This window comes from Sapajus apella, unplaced genomic scaffold (assembly GCF_009761245.1).
Source record: "Sapajus apella isolate SASKATOON/1434 unplaced genomic scaffold, GSC_monkey_1.0 scaffold206, whole genome shotgun sequence".
NCBI classification, from domain to species: Eukaryota; Metazoa; Chordata; class Mammalia; order Primates; family Cebidae; genus Sapajus; species Sapajus apella.
In genome coordinates this window covers 389,396-405,674 of record NW_022437146.1, presented here as the reverse complement: position 1 = coordinate 405,674, position 16,279 = coordinate 389,396, and the positions used below count along the sequence as shown (strand labels likewise).

Below are 16,279 nucleotides of genomic sequence, written 5' to 3'. Positions count from 1 at the left end.
CCTTTATTTCTTTTTCTTGCCTGATTGCTCTGGCTAGAACTTCCTGTACTATATTGAATAGGAGTGGTGAGAGAGGGCATCCTTGTCTAGTGCCAGATTTCAAAGGGAATGCTTCCAGTTTTTGCCCATTCAGTATGATATTGGCTGTTGGTTTGTTGTAAAAAGCTTTTATTATTTTGAGATACGTTCCATCAATGCCTAGTTTATTGAGGGTTTTTAGTATAAAGTGCTGTTGAATTTTGTCAAAGGCCTTCTGTGCATCAATTGAGATAATCATGTTGTTTTTGTCTTTGGTTCTGTTTATGTGGTGAATTACGTTTATAGACTTGCGTATGTTAAACCAGCCTTGCATCCCCGGGATGAAGCCTACTTGATCATAGTGGATAAGCTCTTTGATGTGCTGTTTCAGTTGGCTTGCCAGCATTCTATTGAAGATCTTTGCAACTATGTTCTTCATGGATATTGGCCTGAAATCTCCTTTTTTTGTTGAGTCTCTGCCGGGTTTTGGTATCAGGGTGATGTTGGTCTCATAAAATGATTTGGGAAGGATTCCCTCTTTTTGGATTGTTTGGAATAGTTTCAGAAGGAATGGTACCAGCTCCTCTTTGTATGTCTGGTAGAATTTGGCTGTGAACCCGTCTGGGCCTGGGCTTTTTTTGGGTGGTAGGCTCTTAATTGCTGCCTCAACGTCAGACCTTGTTATGGGTCTGTTAAGGGTTTCGACTTCTTCCTGGGTTAGACTTGGGAGGAGGCAAGTGTCCAGGAATTTATCCATTTCTTCCAGGTTTACTAGTTTATATGCATAGAGTTGTTTGTAATAATCTCTGATGATGGTTTGTATTTCTTTGGAATCTGTGGTGATATCCGCTTTATCGTTTTTTATTGCATCAATTTGGTTATTCTCTCTTTTCTTTTTTATTAATGTGGCTAGTGGTCTGTCTGTTTTGTCGATCTTTTCGTAAAACCAGCTCCTGGATTTATTGATTTTTTTGAAGGGTTTTTTGTGTCTCTATCTCCTTCAGTTCTGCTCTGATCTTGGCTATTTCTTGTCTTCTGCAAGGTTTTGAGTTTTTTTGATCTTGCTCCTCTAGCTCTTTCAATTTTGATGATAGGGTGTCAATTTTAGATCTCTCCTTGCTTCTCATGTTGGCACTAATATATATTGCTATGTATTTTCCTCTAGAGACTGCTTTATATGTGTTCCAGAGATTGTGGTATGTTGTGTCTTCATTCTCGTTGGTTTCAAAGAACATCTTTATTTCTGCCTTCATTTCATTGTTTATCCAGTCAACATTCAAGAGCAAGTTGTTCAGTTTCCATGAAGCTATATGGTTCTGATTTAGTTTTTGAATTCTGAGTTCTAACTTGATTGCACTGTGGTCTGAGAGATTGTTTGTTATAATTTCCGTTCTTTTGCATTTGCTGAGGAGTGATTTACTTCCAATTATGTGGTCAATTTTAGAGTACGTGTGATGTGGTGCTGAGTAGAATGTATATTCTGTGTATTTGGGGTGGAGAGTTCTGTAAATGTCTATTAGGTTTGCTTGTTCCAGGTCTGAGTTCAAGTCCTGGATATCCTTGTTTAATTTTCTGTCTGGTTGATCTGTCTAATATTGACAATGGGGTGTTAAACTCTCCCACTATTATTGTGTGGGAGTCTAAGTCTCTTTGTAGGTCATTAAGAACTTGCCTTATATATATGGGTGCTCCTGTATTGGGTGCGTATATATTTAGGATCATTAACTCTTCTTGGTGCATTGATCCTTTTACCATTATGTAATGTCCTTCTTTGTATCTTTTGATCTTTGTTGCTTTAAAGTTTATTTTATCAGAGATGAGAATTGCAACTCCTGCTTTTTTTTGCTCTCCATTTGCTTGGTAAACCTTCCTCCATCCCTTTATTTTGAGCCTTTGTGTATCCTTGCATGTGAGATGGGTTTCCTGGATACAGCACACCGATGGGTTTTGGCTTTTTATCCAATTTGCCAGTCTGTGTCTTTTGATTGGGGCATTTAGTCCATTTACATTTAGGATTAATATTGTTATGTGTGAATTTGATACTGCCATTTTGGTGCTAGCTGGCTGTTTTCCCCAGTAGTTGATGCAGATTCTTCAGTGTGTTGATGCTCTTTACCATTTGGTATGCTTTTGGAGTGGCTGGTACTGGTTGTTCTTTTCCATGTGTAGAGTCTCTTTCAGGAGCTCCTGTAAAGCAGGCCTGGTGGTGATGAAATCTCTGAGTATTTGCTTGTTCGCAAAGGATTTTATTTGTCCTTCACTTATGAAGCCTAGTTTGGCTGGATATGTAATTCTGGGTTGAAAGTTCATTTCTTTAAGGATGTTGAATATTGGCCCCCACTCTCTTCTGGCTTGTAGGGTTTCTGCTGAGAGATCTGTTGTGAGTCTGATGGGCTTCCCTTTGTGTGTAGCCCAACCTTTCTCTGGCTGCCCTTAGCATTTTCTCCTTCATTTCAACCCTGGTGAATCTGACGATTATGTGCCTTGGGGTTGCTCTTTGTGAAGAATATCTTTGTGGTGTTCTCTATATTTCCTGGACTTGAGTATTGGCCTGCCTTGCTAGGTTGGGGAAGTTTTCCTGAATAATATACTGAAGCGTATTTTCCAGCTTGGATTCATTCTCTTAGTCGCATTCCGGTACACCTATCAAACATAGATGAGGTCTATTCACATAGTCCCACATTTCTTGGAGACTTTGTTCTTTCCTTTTTCCCCTTTTTTCTCTAATCATGCCTTCTCGTTTTATTTCATTGAGTTGATCTTCGACCTCTGATATCCTTTCTTCTGCTTGGTCAATTTGGCTGTTGAAACTTCTGCATGCTTTGCAAAGTTCTCGTATTATGTTTTCAGCTTCATCAATTCACTTATATTCCTTTCTAAGTTGTCCATTCTCATTAGCATTTTGTCATACCTTTTTTCAAGGTTCTTAGTTTCTTTGCATTGGGTTAGAACATGTTCTTTTAGCTGACAGAATTTTCTTACTATGCACCTTCTGAAGCCTGATTCAGTCATTTCATCACGCTCATCCTCCATCCAGCCTTGTTCCCTTGATGCTGAGGAGTTGTGATCCCTTGTAGGAGGAGAGGTGTTCTCGTTTCGGGTGTTTTCATCCTTTTTGCACTGGTTTCTTCCCATCTTTATGGATTTATCCACCTGTCGTCTTTGTAGTTGCTGACTTTCAGATTGGGTCTCTGAGTGGACGTTCTGTTTGTTGATAATGAAGTTATTTCTGTTTCTTAGTTTTCCTTCTAACAGCCTGGCCCCTCTGCCATAGGACTGCTGAGGTCCACTCCAGGCCCTGCTTGCCTGTGGATCACCTGCAGCAGCTGCAGAACAGTAAGGATTGCTACCAGTTTCTTCCTCTGCTATGTTTGTCCCAGAAGGATACCCGCCAAATGTCAGCCTGATCTCTCCTTTATGAGGTGACTCTTTGGATATACAGGGGTCAGGGAGCTGCTGGAGGAGACAGTCTGTCCTTTATAGGAGCTCAAGTGCTGAGGTGTGAGCTCTGTTCATTCAGAGCTGCTGGGCAAATATGTTTAGGTCTGCTGCAGCAGAACTCATAAACCGCTTTTTGTTCCCAGGTGCTCTGTCCCAGGGAGTTAGGGCTTTATTTAAGAGTTTCTGTTGTGCTGCTGCCTCTTTTTTTTTCAGGGCCGCCCTGCCCAGCAAGGAGGCAGCCTAGTCACTATCTGCCTGCAGAGGCTTTGGTGAGCTGCTGTCGGCTCCGCCCAGCTGCCTTGTGAACTCCCCTGCAGTCCTGTTTATATGGGTGTAGTCAGAACTGCCTCGGCAATGGTGGCCTGCCTCAGTATTGGCGGACTCTCTCTGTAATGGCAGGTTGCCTCGGCAACGGCGGGTTGCCTCGGCAACGGCAGGCTGCCTCAGCAATGGCGGACTACCTCTGTAGTGGTGGAGTGCCTCAGTAATGGCGGAAGCCCTTCTCCCACAGAGCTGGACCGTCCTGGGTTCAGCTGCACTTGCTGTGAAACTCTCAATCCAGAGAGTTTCTGATTGCTGTTCTTTTGTGGGGGTGGGGCCAGCTGAGCCTGATCACCTGGCTCCCTGCCTTAGAGCCTTTCGACTCTATCCCAGGTGTTCCAGTAGCCTGTTGAAAAGGTGCCGAGATCTTTGTGTTTTCCCGTGCAGCGACTCACTGTGCCAGCTTAAACCGCTGCGTGAGGATTTGTGGCTCTTGTTTTTGCCCAGGAATCTCCTGGCCTGGCTCCCTGTTCAGACCCCTCTTTAATCAGATGAATGGGTGACTTCCTGGGGCTCTTATCACCAGTTAGTAGGGTCCCCGGACCAGTGTATTTTGTATGGAGAACCGCCGGCTGGGACAAAGCAGCCGCGTGGGGCACAGCAGCCGCACCAACCAAAAGAACCGTGCCAGCCAAAACAGCCACAATGGCAACCTGTGGGGCTCCTCCACCTGGGAATCTCCTGGTCCATAGGCAATAAAAATGCGGCTTCCACTCACCCTCTGCGCTTTCACTGGTAGCTGCAACTCCGAGCTGTTCCTAAACGGCCACCTTGGGTGGGGATCAAGACCAGTATCCTAGAAGGAAATTATACATACCATTTGCCAGTTTTTCATTGCAAAACGGAGAGGATTAAATAGTGGAAACTTTCTGAATTCGTTGTATCAGTGCTTTTGTCCCTGAAATTAGGAAGTACCTTGCTAGGGTAGGACTGTCTTTGAATGTTTTTTTGATATTGGCTAATGCCCCTGGCCACCGAGAGCCCCATGAATTCAATACTGAAGGCTTCAGAGTGGTCTTCTTGACCCCACACGTGCCTCTATTTCAGACTCTAGGGCAGGGGGTCGTAAGGACCCTTATGGCTTACTACACACAGTATGCTACTTAAAGCATTTAATGCTATAGAATAGAATCCAGATAAAACATCAAAGTCTGGAAAGATCCCACCGTTGAAGATGTCGTTGTTATTATAGGAAATGCCATGAAACTCTAAACAAAATACTTCTGTGGGAGAAAACCATGTCGAGATGTTGTACATGATTTCACAGGATTTATGATAGAGCCAGTCAAGGAAATCATGAAAGAGATTGTGGATATGGGGGAAAAAAAAAGTTGTGGTTGAAAGGGTTTCCAGATAGAGATGTTGGAGAAATTCAAGAGGAAATAGATACCACACCAGAGTAATTAATAGGAAATTACTTGATGAAGATGAGTGTTTCCGTGTTGTTCAAGGGGCAACTGTGATAACAATATCAAACTATAGGTTGAGTACCCTTTATCCAAAATGCTTGGGACCAGAAGTTTTTCAGATTCTGGAATATTTGCATTATACTTACTGTTTGATGATGCCAAATCCAAAATTCTGAAATTCAAAATGCTCCAATGAGTATTTTCATTGAGTGTCACATTGGCACTGAAAATGTTTCAGACTTTTGAGCATTTCAGAATTTGCTTTCAAATGCTTAACAGATACAGAAAATGGAAAAGGCAGGAATACCTCCAATTTCATTGTAATGGCATCAGCATCATTCATAATACTAAAACTAGACTGAAAATACTATAAAACAAAACTACAGACCAGAATTCCTCTTGAACATAGATGTAAAAATTCTGAACAAAAATTTAGCAAATTATATTCAACAGTATATATAAAGTATAAATTTATCATGACTAGGTGGTATTTATTCCAGGAATGTAAGGTTGATTTAACATTCAAAAATTAACATGTTATTACCATATTAGCAAGCTTTAAAAGTTAAAACTACATGATCTCAATAGATGGAGAAAAAATATTTGCCAAAGTCCAACATCTATTCCTGATTTTTAAACTTCCCTCAAACTATTAGGGGCATCTATGAAAAACTGAGAACTACCATTATATTTAATGGTGAATGACTAAATTATTTTTTCTAACATTAGGAACAAGAGAAGAATGTGTCTTATCACTTCTTTTTCTATGTTCTTTAGATTCTAGCCAGCACAGTAAGTAAAAAGGAAAATAAGTAAAAGGCATCCATTGTGGAAATGTAGCAGTAAACTGTCTTCATTTACAGACAACATTATTTTCTGTAGAAATTTCATGTAGAAACTATGTTGGAGCCTATGAAAAATACCAAACATAGATTTAACAAGGTTCCATTATACAAGATCAATATAAAAGAATTAATTTGGCCAGGCACAGTGGCTCACTCCTGTAATCCCAGCACTTTGGGAGGCCGAGGCGGGTAGATCACAAGGTCAAGAGATAGAAACCATCCTGGCCAACATGGCGAAACCCCGTCTCTACTAAAAAAAAAAAAAAAATACAAAAATTAGCTGAGCGTGGTGGCCCACACCTGTAGTCTCAGCTACTCAGAAGGCCAAGGTAGGAAAATCACTTGAACCTGGGAGATGGAGGTTGCAGTGAGCTAAGATTACATCGCTGCACTCCAGCCTGGAGACAGAGCAAGACTCCGTCTCAAGAAAAAGCATTTTATTTTTATATACAAGTAATGAATAAGAGTTGAATTTGTTTTAAAAAATGCATTTTCATCAAGCAGATGGTGCACACCTGTAGTCCCAGCTACTTGTGAGACTGAGTTAGGAAGATTATTTGAAACCAGGAGTTTGAATCCAGCCTAGGCAGCATAACAAGACCCCATCTCTAAGAAAATTAAATTTGAAGAAATCCCATTTCCCATAGCATCAACAAATATGAAATTCTTAATAAATCGGACAGAATATGCAATACACCCTATATAATGAAAACTATAAACTATTGCTGAGAGAAATTAATCAAGAACTAAGGAAGTAGAGAGACACATACACAGAGTTGAGTGGAAGACTTAATGTTGTTAAGATACTAGTTCTCCCCAAGTGGATATATACATTCAGCACAATGTCATTGTAAATCCCCAATGTCTTCTATCATAGAAATGGACAAGCTGATCCTAAAGTTCATTTGGGAATGCAAAATATCAAGAAAAACTACAGGGATATTAGAATAGAAAGGTAATTTGGGATGGTTAATACCACCTGATTATGGACTTTTCTTTATAAAGCCTCAGAAATCAGGACAGTTTGTATTTGCTTAATGGTAAACAAATAGATGCATGGTACAGTAGCATCCACACGTAGACCCACACATTTATGGACAACTGAATTTTGACAGATTTAGAAAGGTAATTCTGTGGAGAATGGACAAACTTTTCAAAAATGATTCCAGACCAATTGTTTGTCCATAAGCAAAACAAAAAAAAAAAAAACCAAAAAAAAAAACTTTATGCCTGACAGTATATACAAATGAGTCAGAACCCTAAATACAAAGTATAAAACTATAAAACTTCTAGAAGAGAAAATAGGGGGAAGTCTTTGTAACCTTGAAATGGGCAAAGATTCCTTAATATGACACTAGAGCACATTCTACCCATGAAAAACTGATTAATTGACTTCACCAAAATTAAAAACTCCCATGAAGTGAGGGAAAATACATGCAAAAGGATTTTTATCTAGAATATGTAGCGCACTCTCAAAAGTCAATAATAGAAAACAACTCAGAAATACAGGCAAAAGGCATGAACGGAAACTTCACCAGAGACAATGTACATATGGCCGATAAGTACATAAAAAGATGGTCAACATCATTACAATAGGGAAATGCAAATTAAAACTATAAGGAGGCTGGGTGCCGTGGCTCACAACTATAATCTCAGCATTTTGGGAAGCCAAAGCAAGAGGATCGCTAGAGCCCAGTAGTTTGAGACTAGCCTGGGCAACATAGTGAGACCTCGTCTCTAGAAAAATAAAAAAATTTGCTGGACGTGGTTGTACACCCCTGTAGCTCCTGCTCTTCAAGAGGCTCAAGCAGGAGAATCACTTGAGTGAGCCCCAGAGATGGAGGTTGCAGTGAGCCGTGTTTGCACCACTGTAATCGAATCTGGGCAACAGAGCAACCTTGTCTCAAGAAAACCCACAAAAACTCGCTATACCAAGTGTTGGTGAGAATATGGAGGGGCTATAATTTACATGTATTACTGGTGCAAATGTAAAATACTGTGCTCAGTTTGGAAAACACTTTGGCAGTCTCTTAAATAAAAGTCAGACACCTATCAGGTGAGCCCATCTTTCTACTTGTAGTATTTACCTCAGGAAAAAAGCATATGTCCATGCAAAGAATTGTACAGTCTTCATGCAACTAAAGAATGTTGTCAGGCCAGGCGCGGTGGCTCAAGCCTGTAATCCCAGCACTTTGGGAGGCCGAGGCGGGTGGATCACGAGGTCAAGAGATCAAGACCATCCATGTCAACATGGTGAAACCCCATCTCTACTAAAAATACAAAAAATTAGCTGTGCATGGTGGCGTGTGCCTGTAATCCCAGCTCCTCAGGAGGCTGAGGCAGGAGAATTGCCTGAACCCAGGAGGCGGAGGTTGCGGTGAGCCGAGATCGCGCCATTGCACTCCAGCCTGGGTAACATGAGTGAAACTCCCTCTCAAAAAAAAAAAAAAAAAAAAAAAAAAAGAATGTTGTCAGCTTTTCAGTACAGCCAAAAACTGGACCACAATGCAAATGTCCCATCAACGTGTGTGAGGATATTGTGGGCCATCTCTTCAGTGGGATACTAGATAACATTAGAAAGGAGTTAACTATTGAAACGTGCACCAACCTCAAGGTAATTATGCTGTGTGAAAGAAACCATACACACAGTAGTACATACTGTATCTTTTCCATTTATTTAAGACTCCTGAAATTGCAAACTGTTGTACCAAAAAGTAGGTCATGGAGGGATGGGGTGTTGGGAGGAAGGAATTGGGAAGGGTCACAAAGAAGTTTGGGGATGTGATAGATAACACTGTCTTAATTGTTGTTAGGTTTTCATGGGTCATGAAAACAAAAATGTAGACTCCGTATGCAACTTCAGGCTGTAACTTTAAATATATGTCAAGGCATAGATTTTAAATACCTGCAGTCTATTTTAAGTCAATTATATCTCCATAAGGCTGTTTAAAATACAGTGTGATAGAGGGGACTCACAGATTAAAAGAGACTTAAAAGGCAGAGCAGCCAAACGCGGTGTATGGATTTTGTATCTTGATTCAAACAAGCCAGCTACTGAAAGACATTCTGTAGACCAGGGAAATTGTAGTATAGAGTGAGTATTGGATAATGTTGATTAATCGTTGTTACTTTCGTTAGGAAAGATAATGGCGTCTAACAAAAGCCTGTATCTATTAGAGTTGACAGAGTGTTGCCCTGTTGCCCAGGCTAGAGTGCAGTGGTGTGATCTTGGCTCACTACAACTGCAGCCTCCAGGTTCAAGTGATTCTTCTGCTTTAGCCTCCAGAGTAGCTGGGATTACAGGTGCACACCACCACACCCAGCTAATTTTTGTATTTGTAGTAGAGATGGAGTTTCACCATATTGGCCAGGCTGGTTTTGAACTCCTGACCTTGTGATCTGCCCGCCTTGGCCTCCCAAAGTGCTGGGATTACATGTGTGAGCTACCATGCACATCTGGAAGGCTTTATTAAATTATTCTCTGTTCTTTTGTGTGTTTAAAACTTTCCCCTAATTTTTTTTTTTTATATTTTCTATGGGTCTTTAACATTCTATGGGTCTCTGTTGTTTTGGTCCCCACCTTGCTCTGTCAGGAGCAGCATCTGCCTTTTCCCACAGTGTAGGGCCTGGTTGTGTCTAGAGTGACGGTCTCCCCAGTGTGCCTGACACAGTCTCAGTTTGTGCCCCTCGTCCCAGTGTGAATGTTCCTAGGGCCCTTTGATTCACAAAGCTTTCTAATTTGAACAGGAAAGCAGATGCTCACCTTAATTTTCTTCACATACCTGTGCTTTACACCAACTTGTCTTTATTAGATTATTCCTTTGCCTGGAACCCCTTCCTAACCCTACACCTTTCCTACTCCAGTTTCCTAGACCTTGACTCCTCAAGACCTTCCCTGATGTTCCTCCCCGTCTCACCCCGCCCCTCCTAGTCACCTCCTCTGCGCTTCCACCCTGCCTGGGGCGTGCTCAAGGGTATACCATAATTGGAACTGTTCGCAGTTCAGTGAGCTTTTCAAGGGTAGGGATCCACCACCTCTTCATCTTCAGGTTGTTGGTGCCAAGCGGTGGATATTGCCTAGCAATATCTGGAAGAATGTTGTATAAATCCAGCCTTGGAGATTCTCTTACCTCACCCTTAGAGATAAGGAAAATAGCTCAACCCTGGAAGATAAAGGTATCTCCTAGGATTACAGAGGATAGTATAACAGAGCCAGAAGTGGAGCTTTGACACATTCCTTCTCTTTACACTTGATGATGTGATAAGCAATTTCGAGGAGCAATCAAGGGTTCCCTGTACTAAGACAGCATTTACACACCTAATGGTGATGACTCCTTGAGCAGAATCCAAAAGTCACTAGAGCAGCAGGAGTAGCTCTGGAGTGTACAAGAAGTAGGTTTTGATAATGTGATATTTCAGATATTTATTCAACACAAAATGTAGTAATTATGACACCTCACTTTTTTACTGCGGGAGAATTGAAGACCTATATTTCTAGGGAATTTGACTTAACAAGGTGCTCTAACACTTATTATTCCACCGGAATGCTGAATCTGCTGCAGCCATCAGTTTATTTTTATTTTTATTTTTTAATTATCCTCTTATGTAGGACATGGAGAGGGATGTAGTAAATTAGAGACTTTATACTTTTAATTGCTTAAAAATAACATCATTCAGAGATCTTACATTTAATATCTGTTTTTATTTGCAATTTTCATAGCGTCGTCTTGGAGATGCAGCCAAGAAAGCCATCAGTAAATTGACAACGAGAACAGTGAAAAAGGGTGACAAGGTACAGTACCGAAATAACTTTAGCACTGTAAAATCATCAGATGGTTTCACCAGAACAGTGAAAATGGGTGAGAAAGTACAGTACCGAAATAACTTCAGCACTATAAAATCATCAGATAGTTTCACCAGGACAGTGAAAAGGTTGACAAGGTTCAGTACTGAAATAACTTCAGCACTGTAAAATCATCAGATAGTTTCATCAGGACAGTGAAAAAAGGTGACAAGGTTCAGTACTGAAATAACTTCAACATTGTAAAATCATCAAGTAGTTTTGTTTTTCTTTGGTGGAAGAGGACACACCCTAATTGTTTGCATTTCGTTTGTTAGATTTTCTCAAACTATACTACCTAATGCTTTATTTTAAACTACTTTCTTGCAGTAACTCTAGCTGTGTTTTCCTACAAGAGTTTTCTTCTGCTAAAACCTAGCATACATTTTCAGAGAATTATAGTGTGACCGTTTGTGCGTTAAAAAGCCCAAGATGTGTGTTTTTTTCTTATACTTCCTAGGACTTTGCTGTGTCTTTTTTGTTTTGTTTTTTTACTAGTTACACAGAGAATTGAAGACCTGCATTTCTAGGGAGTTTTACCTAACAAGGTGCTCTCTCTATAATGGGTTGAGCAGTTCAACAGAAGAGCAAAGTGTGTTAGGGTTATCCCTGGTGGCTTAGAGGACCAAGGGAGAGAGGCAGTGTCAAGATGCTGTGGCGGAGACCTCTAACGACATCCTCCGCTCAGAGCTCTAGTTATGATAGAGCCCTGCTTCTCCCCTAGGACACAGTTGCACCTTAGTGCTGCCCCTACATTTAGGGTACTCAGGTTATCTAGAATGGGAAAATGGCATCTCAAAAGTCATAAAACTCAAACTGTCTCCTGCCCCACACCCAATTCTAATACTTAAGCACAGAGTTGTGTCTGGAAGGAGAATTTCAGATGATTCTCTGTCTTCCTGAGTTTTACCAGTTTCTTGGACTTTATCCATTTGATTCCCATTGCTGTGATACCACCATATATAGTTGCCTTTGAAACTGCTTCAGAAGGTGAAGACACTCTTAATGAACTTTATTGTACACCAAGGAAAGAGAAAAGGGGGAAAATCACTTAAGAAAATATAAGCAGCATCAAAACAGCTTGTACTTCAGTGGCAGAGAAATGGTAACCAGTGTAACAGTGTAAATGCTTTCTTTGCCTGGTAACCTCAGCTGCCACATTAGTTTGAAATTCCCTGGAGCAGGTTTAACCTACCCATCTTACTTTGTATCCCAGGCCAGCACAATTATGTCCTTTAATTATTAAAACCAATTCATCTTAGTTTGTACCTCCTAGACCTGCCAAGAGTTGTCCACTGAGTTTCAGTCCAAGTGACAATGACATGGCAAATAGTCTGTTTTCCTGGCTTAGGTTCTTGGCATGTTTTATTTTATGACAACTTAGGCAAAACTCCTTCTTAGTCCTAGGAGGAAGGAAATCAATTAATCTGGTGTCTAAATACCTGGCTGACTCTTTCTCACTCTTAATAAAGACCCAGTATTGAATTGAGCCAGTGACTCTTCTCCATCCCAAATCTGTGACCAGATTCACAGCCCGTGTTCTTGTGACCAAGTCACAGCAGTCTGCTGGGACTTGACTCACCATCTTTCCTGCCTGTACTTAGCTGTGTGTTTAAGTGAGCATCCTGGTGAGCTTCCAGACTGTGTCAAATATAGCAGTGAAACCTCTTCAGACTAATAAGTAATACAGGGGGACCAAGGAATGGGGAGATCATGATGGTCCAATCTGATTCTCACCTTGAAAAATTCTAACCTTGAAAAAATTAGAATTCCGACTTAATTTTTGTAAGATATAACAAAATATAGATTACTATAATTTTAAAAACAGAATAGACTGGCTTAGACATAATTTGGGCCAATACAGTTAGGCAAACAAAAACATACGAAATTAATTGTAATCATTTTCACTTTATAACACTTGATGACCATAGTAGCCACAGAAAAATTCAAAGCTGAATTGCATCCCCACCATTTATATACTTACATCATGTGACTTTTGCTTCTGTACTTTTCATTTTAGGAAACTGATCCAGACTTTGATCATTGTGCAGTCTGCATAGAGAGCTATAAGCAGAATGATGTCGTCCGAATTCTCCCCTGCAAGTATGTTAACTTCATTTGTTTGGAAAAGAATGATAATGTGCTTTGTATGCCCCGTTTTCAAAGTGGGCATCTCCCTTGCTTTTGAGCGCCACCCACCCCATGACTTTCTGGAGGCCAAGCCCACTGTGCATTGCTGGCCATTGGGCTGAGGCCAGCAGGGCGTGGTGCTACTCAGCAGGTGCAGGCTGCACAGCCTTCCTAGGTGTAGCCAGTATGCCACGTGGCATGTGGCCTCCAGACTCCCCAGACACAGCCTAGGAGTGTTGAGGTCGAGAATTCTTGTTCTGTGGTTTCATTTATCTTATGTTTGTTTCTTTTTTTTTTTTTTTTTTTTTTTTGAGATGGAGTCTCACTCTGTTGCCCAGACTGGAGTGTAGTGGCACGATATCAGCTCACTGCAACCTCCGCCTCCCAGGCTCAAGCAATTCTTCTGCCTCAGTCTCCCGATGAGTAGCTGGGATTACAGGTGGCCACCACCATACCCAGCTAATTTTTGTATTTTTAGTAGAGACGGTTTCACCATGGTGGCCAGGCTGGTCTCAAACTCCTGACCTCAGGTGATCCTCCCGCCTCAGCCTCCCAAAGTGCTGGAATTACAGGCTTGAGCCACCGCACCCGGCCCATTTTCTTTAAAGATGGGATTCTCGCTATGTTGCCCACAGCTGGACGTGAATTCCTGGGCTCAAGCAGTCCTCTTGCCTTGTCCTCCCAAAGTGCTAGGATCACAGACGTGAGCCACTCTGCTCAGCATTGTTTTGTGATTTCTGTGGGTTTCAAAAACAGCTCCTGTTCCTGTCCATCTTAAATCAGACTACATCACTAGGTCCTCCAGTGAGACTTCATCAAGCTCACCTGGCTCTGGGTACAAGAGCTCCAGGGACTTGGATTAAATCTTTTTTCTAAACCCAGATTATGCAGAGTCGAGAGGATTGATACCTACTTCATGCCTGCTGTGGTTCAAGTGCTCTGCTCTGAGCAGACTATACTCACTGTCTCCTATAATTCTCCTAGCAGTCCTAAGGTGTTTTTTCCCCATTGTAGAGTGAAAAATGCTGAAGCAATGGCAGGTTCCAGGGTCGCAGAATTCAGAAATGGCAGAGCTGTGACAAGGACTGCCTTTAATATGGTGCTCCCTACATAGGACCCAAGCCTCCCTCCATGAGGAGAGAATTTGCCTGTGCCTAGGTGCTCTGGAAATGGCTGTTGGTTTCTACCATGGCTCCTCTAAAGCTAGGGAGTATGAAACTTTAAGATACACTGTTCTGAATGTCAATTGGATAAATAGGAAATCACCTGCCAGGAAGGCTAAAACCAAGGAGTTTCCCTCTTCCTTCTCCCTTCTCTTTAAAAGATATCCACACAACTTCAGCCTTATAATATGGAGCGTGTGAATTAATCGAATAATTGTGAGTTGTTATCTTCATGAGCCTACTGGTCTTATTTTACTTACAAAGTAATCTATTTTGAGTCTAGGAGGATAGGTTTTGTGTTTGTTTTTTTTTTAATCAAACTGAAGAATTACATGTACTGAGACAGAAATCCAAGAATCTGGAAGTTAAGTCATTCTAGTTTACATGTAAATGAAAATCTATAAAACTAAATGTAAGCTGTCCTGTAGAAAATTAAACTATGTAACAGCCGGTCTTCCTTCACGTGCAGTCATTTATGATCTAAACATGAGGCTAAAGGAAATATACATGCAAGTGCAAATCAGGAGAAGAGCCAGCGGGACAGAGGGGAGGCATAAGCACACTCACCTGCTTCCACACGGGAATGACCAGGAGAAGCCAAGTCTCTCCAAATTCCATCTTGCTGTTTCAGCCCAGGATCCTCCAGAACCACATGGTACCTAAGAATAAGGACTTCTAAACCCATTCATGGGTATTACTAAAATGAGGGGGGTCTTCCTTAAGGGAGGCTTGGCCTAAAGTAGGTTATTCTGGGTGCTTACTCCCATTATCTTCATCCTTTCAGTGTTGACTTTTCCACAGTTTAATTCAGACTTATCTTTTTCCTTTTGTATAATTTTTTTTTTTTTTAGAGTTGGGGTATCACTGTTTTGTCCAGGCTTCTCTGAACTCCTGGCTTCAAGTAATCCTCCCACCCTAGCCTCCTAAAGTGCTGGGATCACAGGCGTGAGCTCCATGTCTGGCCCTCTTTTTAAAATTTAATTCAGTGCTTTCCAAACCTGTCTGCATCAGAGTCAGTGGAGGAGCTTTCAGAAACATCCTGAGTGGAGTCCAGGCATATGCACTTGAATAAGTTCCTGCCTGATTCTGATGCGCGAGGCCATGCCCTTCACCAAGAGTCCAGGCCATGGTTGATCTGAATCATTTCTACTGCTGCACCTGCCACCATAGAAATGGTTTGTGTTTGTGGTCTGCTTGTGAATATTAGAATTTTGGCCACACTTCACGGAATTTCGTTGCACCCTCTATGATACTGTTACTCGGTTGTCTTTCAGTACTAGGTCATTGTGTTACTAACCGTGCCCACTCCCCTGGCTGAGTGTAGAGTTTTCCCTGTTACTGTGGAACTGAGCAGCTGTTTGTTCCACCCCCATGTGTCACCAAGCTGTGGCTTTCCCTAGACTGCACTGCACAGCCTGCTCAGCACAGCGCCCCATCTCACTGCCATGTAGAGTGCAATTATCAGGTGTAGTAAAAATTAACTTTACATATCAAGCAGTACTCGTGACAGTCTTTAACCTAGAGCAGTGTTTCTCAGCCTTGGCACTGTTGACATTTGGGACCAGGTCACTGAGCATTGCAGTGTCCTTGGCCTCTATCCACTAGGTGTCAGTAGCACCCACCCACACACAGTGTGACAACCAAAACTGCCTCCAGATGAGCACCATCTGAGCTGAGGATGGCTATGCATGGCTCTTCAAGCCTCTTCCCAGCAGATGCCACCCACACAGCTGTGCCTTCCCTCTCACCAAGCTGCCACTTACAGAATTTCTTCTGCCTTGGGATGCCTCCTCGCCCCTATTGTCATTGAACCCCAGTGTTGGTGTTGCCTGTTAAGGCTTTCTGTACCTCATGTTGCTAAGCAGTTCTGCTCCCTCACCGTCTTCTCACGGGACTCTGAACAGGCTTGGCAGACAGCCTCGCCACCGGGTCTGCCACTGCCCAGAGCCCTGCTTTTGCCTGGCTGGCCCTCTGCATTCATCACAGCAGCACCTGCAAGTGTGTTCACTCTCCTTTGGCACCTTAACTCACACCCTTATTCTTCACTCTCAGAGGACCACTTCACCATGACTTCCAAGAGGAAGCAATGGGTGGAATTCCCTCCCTGTGCTG

General features: G+C 41.9%; 1 protein-coding gene across 3 annotated transcripts in view; it reads left to right on the top strand.

Annotated features, from left to right (window-relative positions):
• Positions 1-16,279, top strand: part of RNF130 (ring finger protein 130) — a 173,737-nt gene that overhangs the window by 104,459 nt on the left and 52,999 nt on the right. For all 3 annotated transcript variants that reach the window (XM_032270237.1, XM_032270236.1, XM_032270238.1), the window contains exons 4-5: positions 10,755-10,826; positions 12,895-12,977. In XM_032270237.1, coding sequence (XP_032126128.1) covers positions 10,755-10,826; positions 12,895-12,977 — 155 coding nt within the window. The remainder of the gene's footprint in view (positions 1-10,754; positions 10,827-12,894; positions 12,978-16,279) is intronic.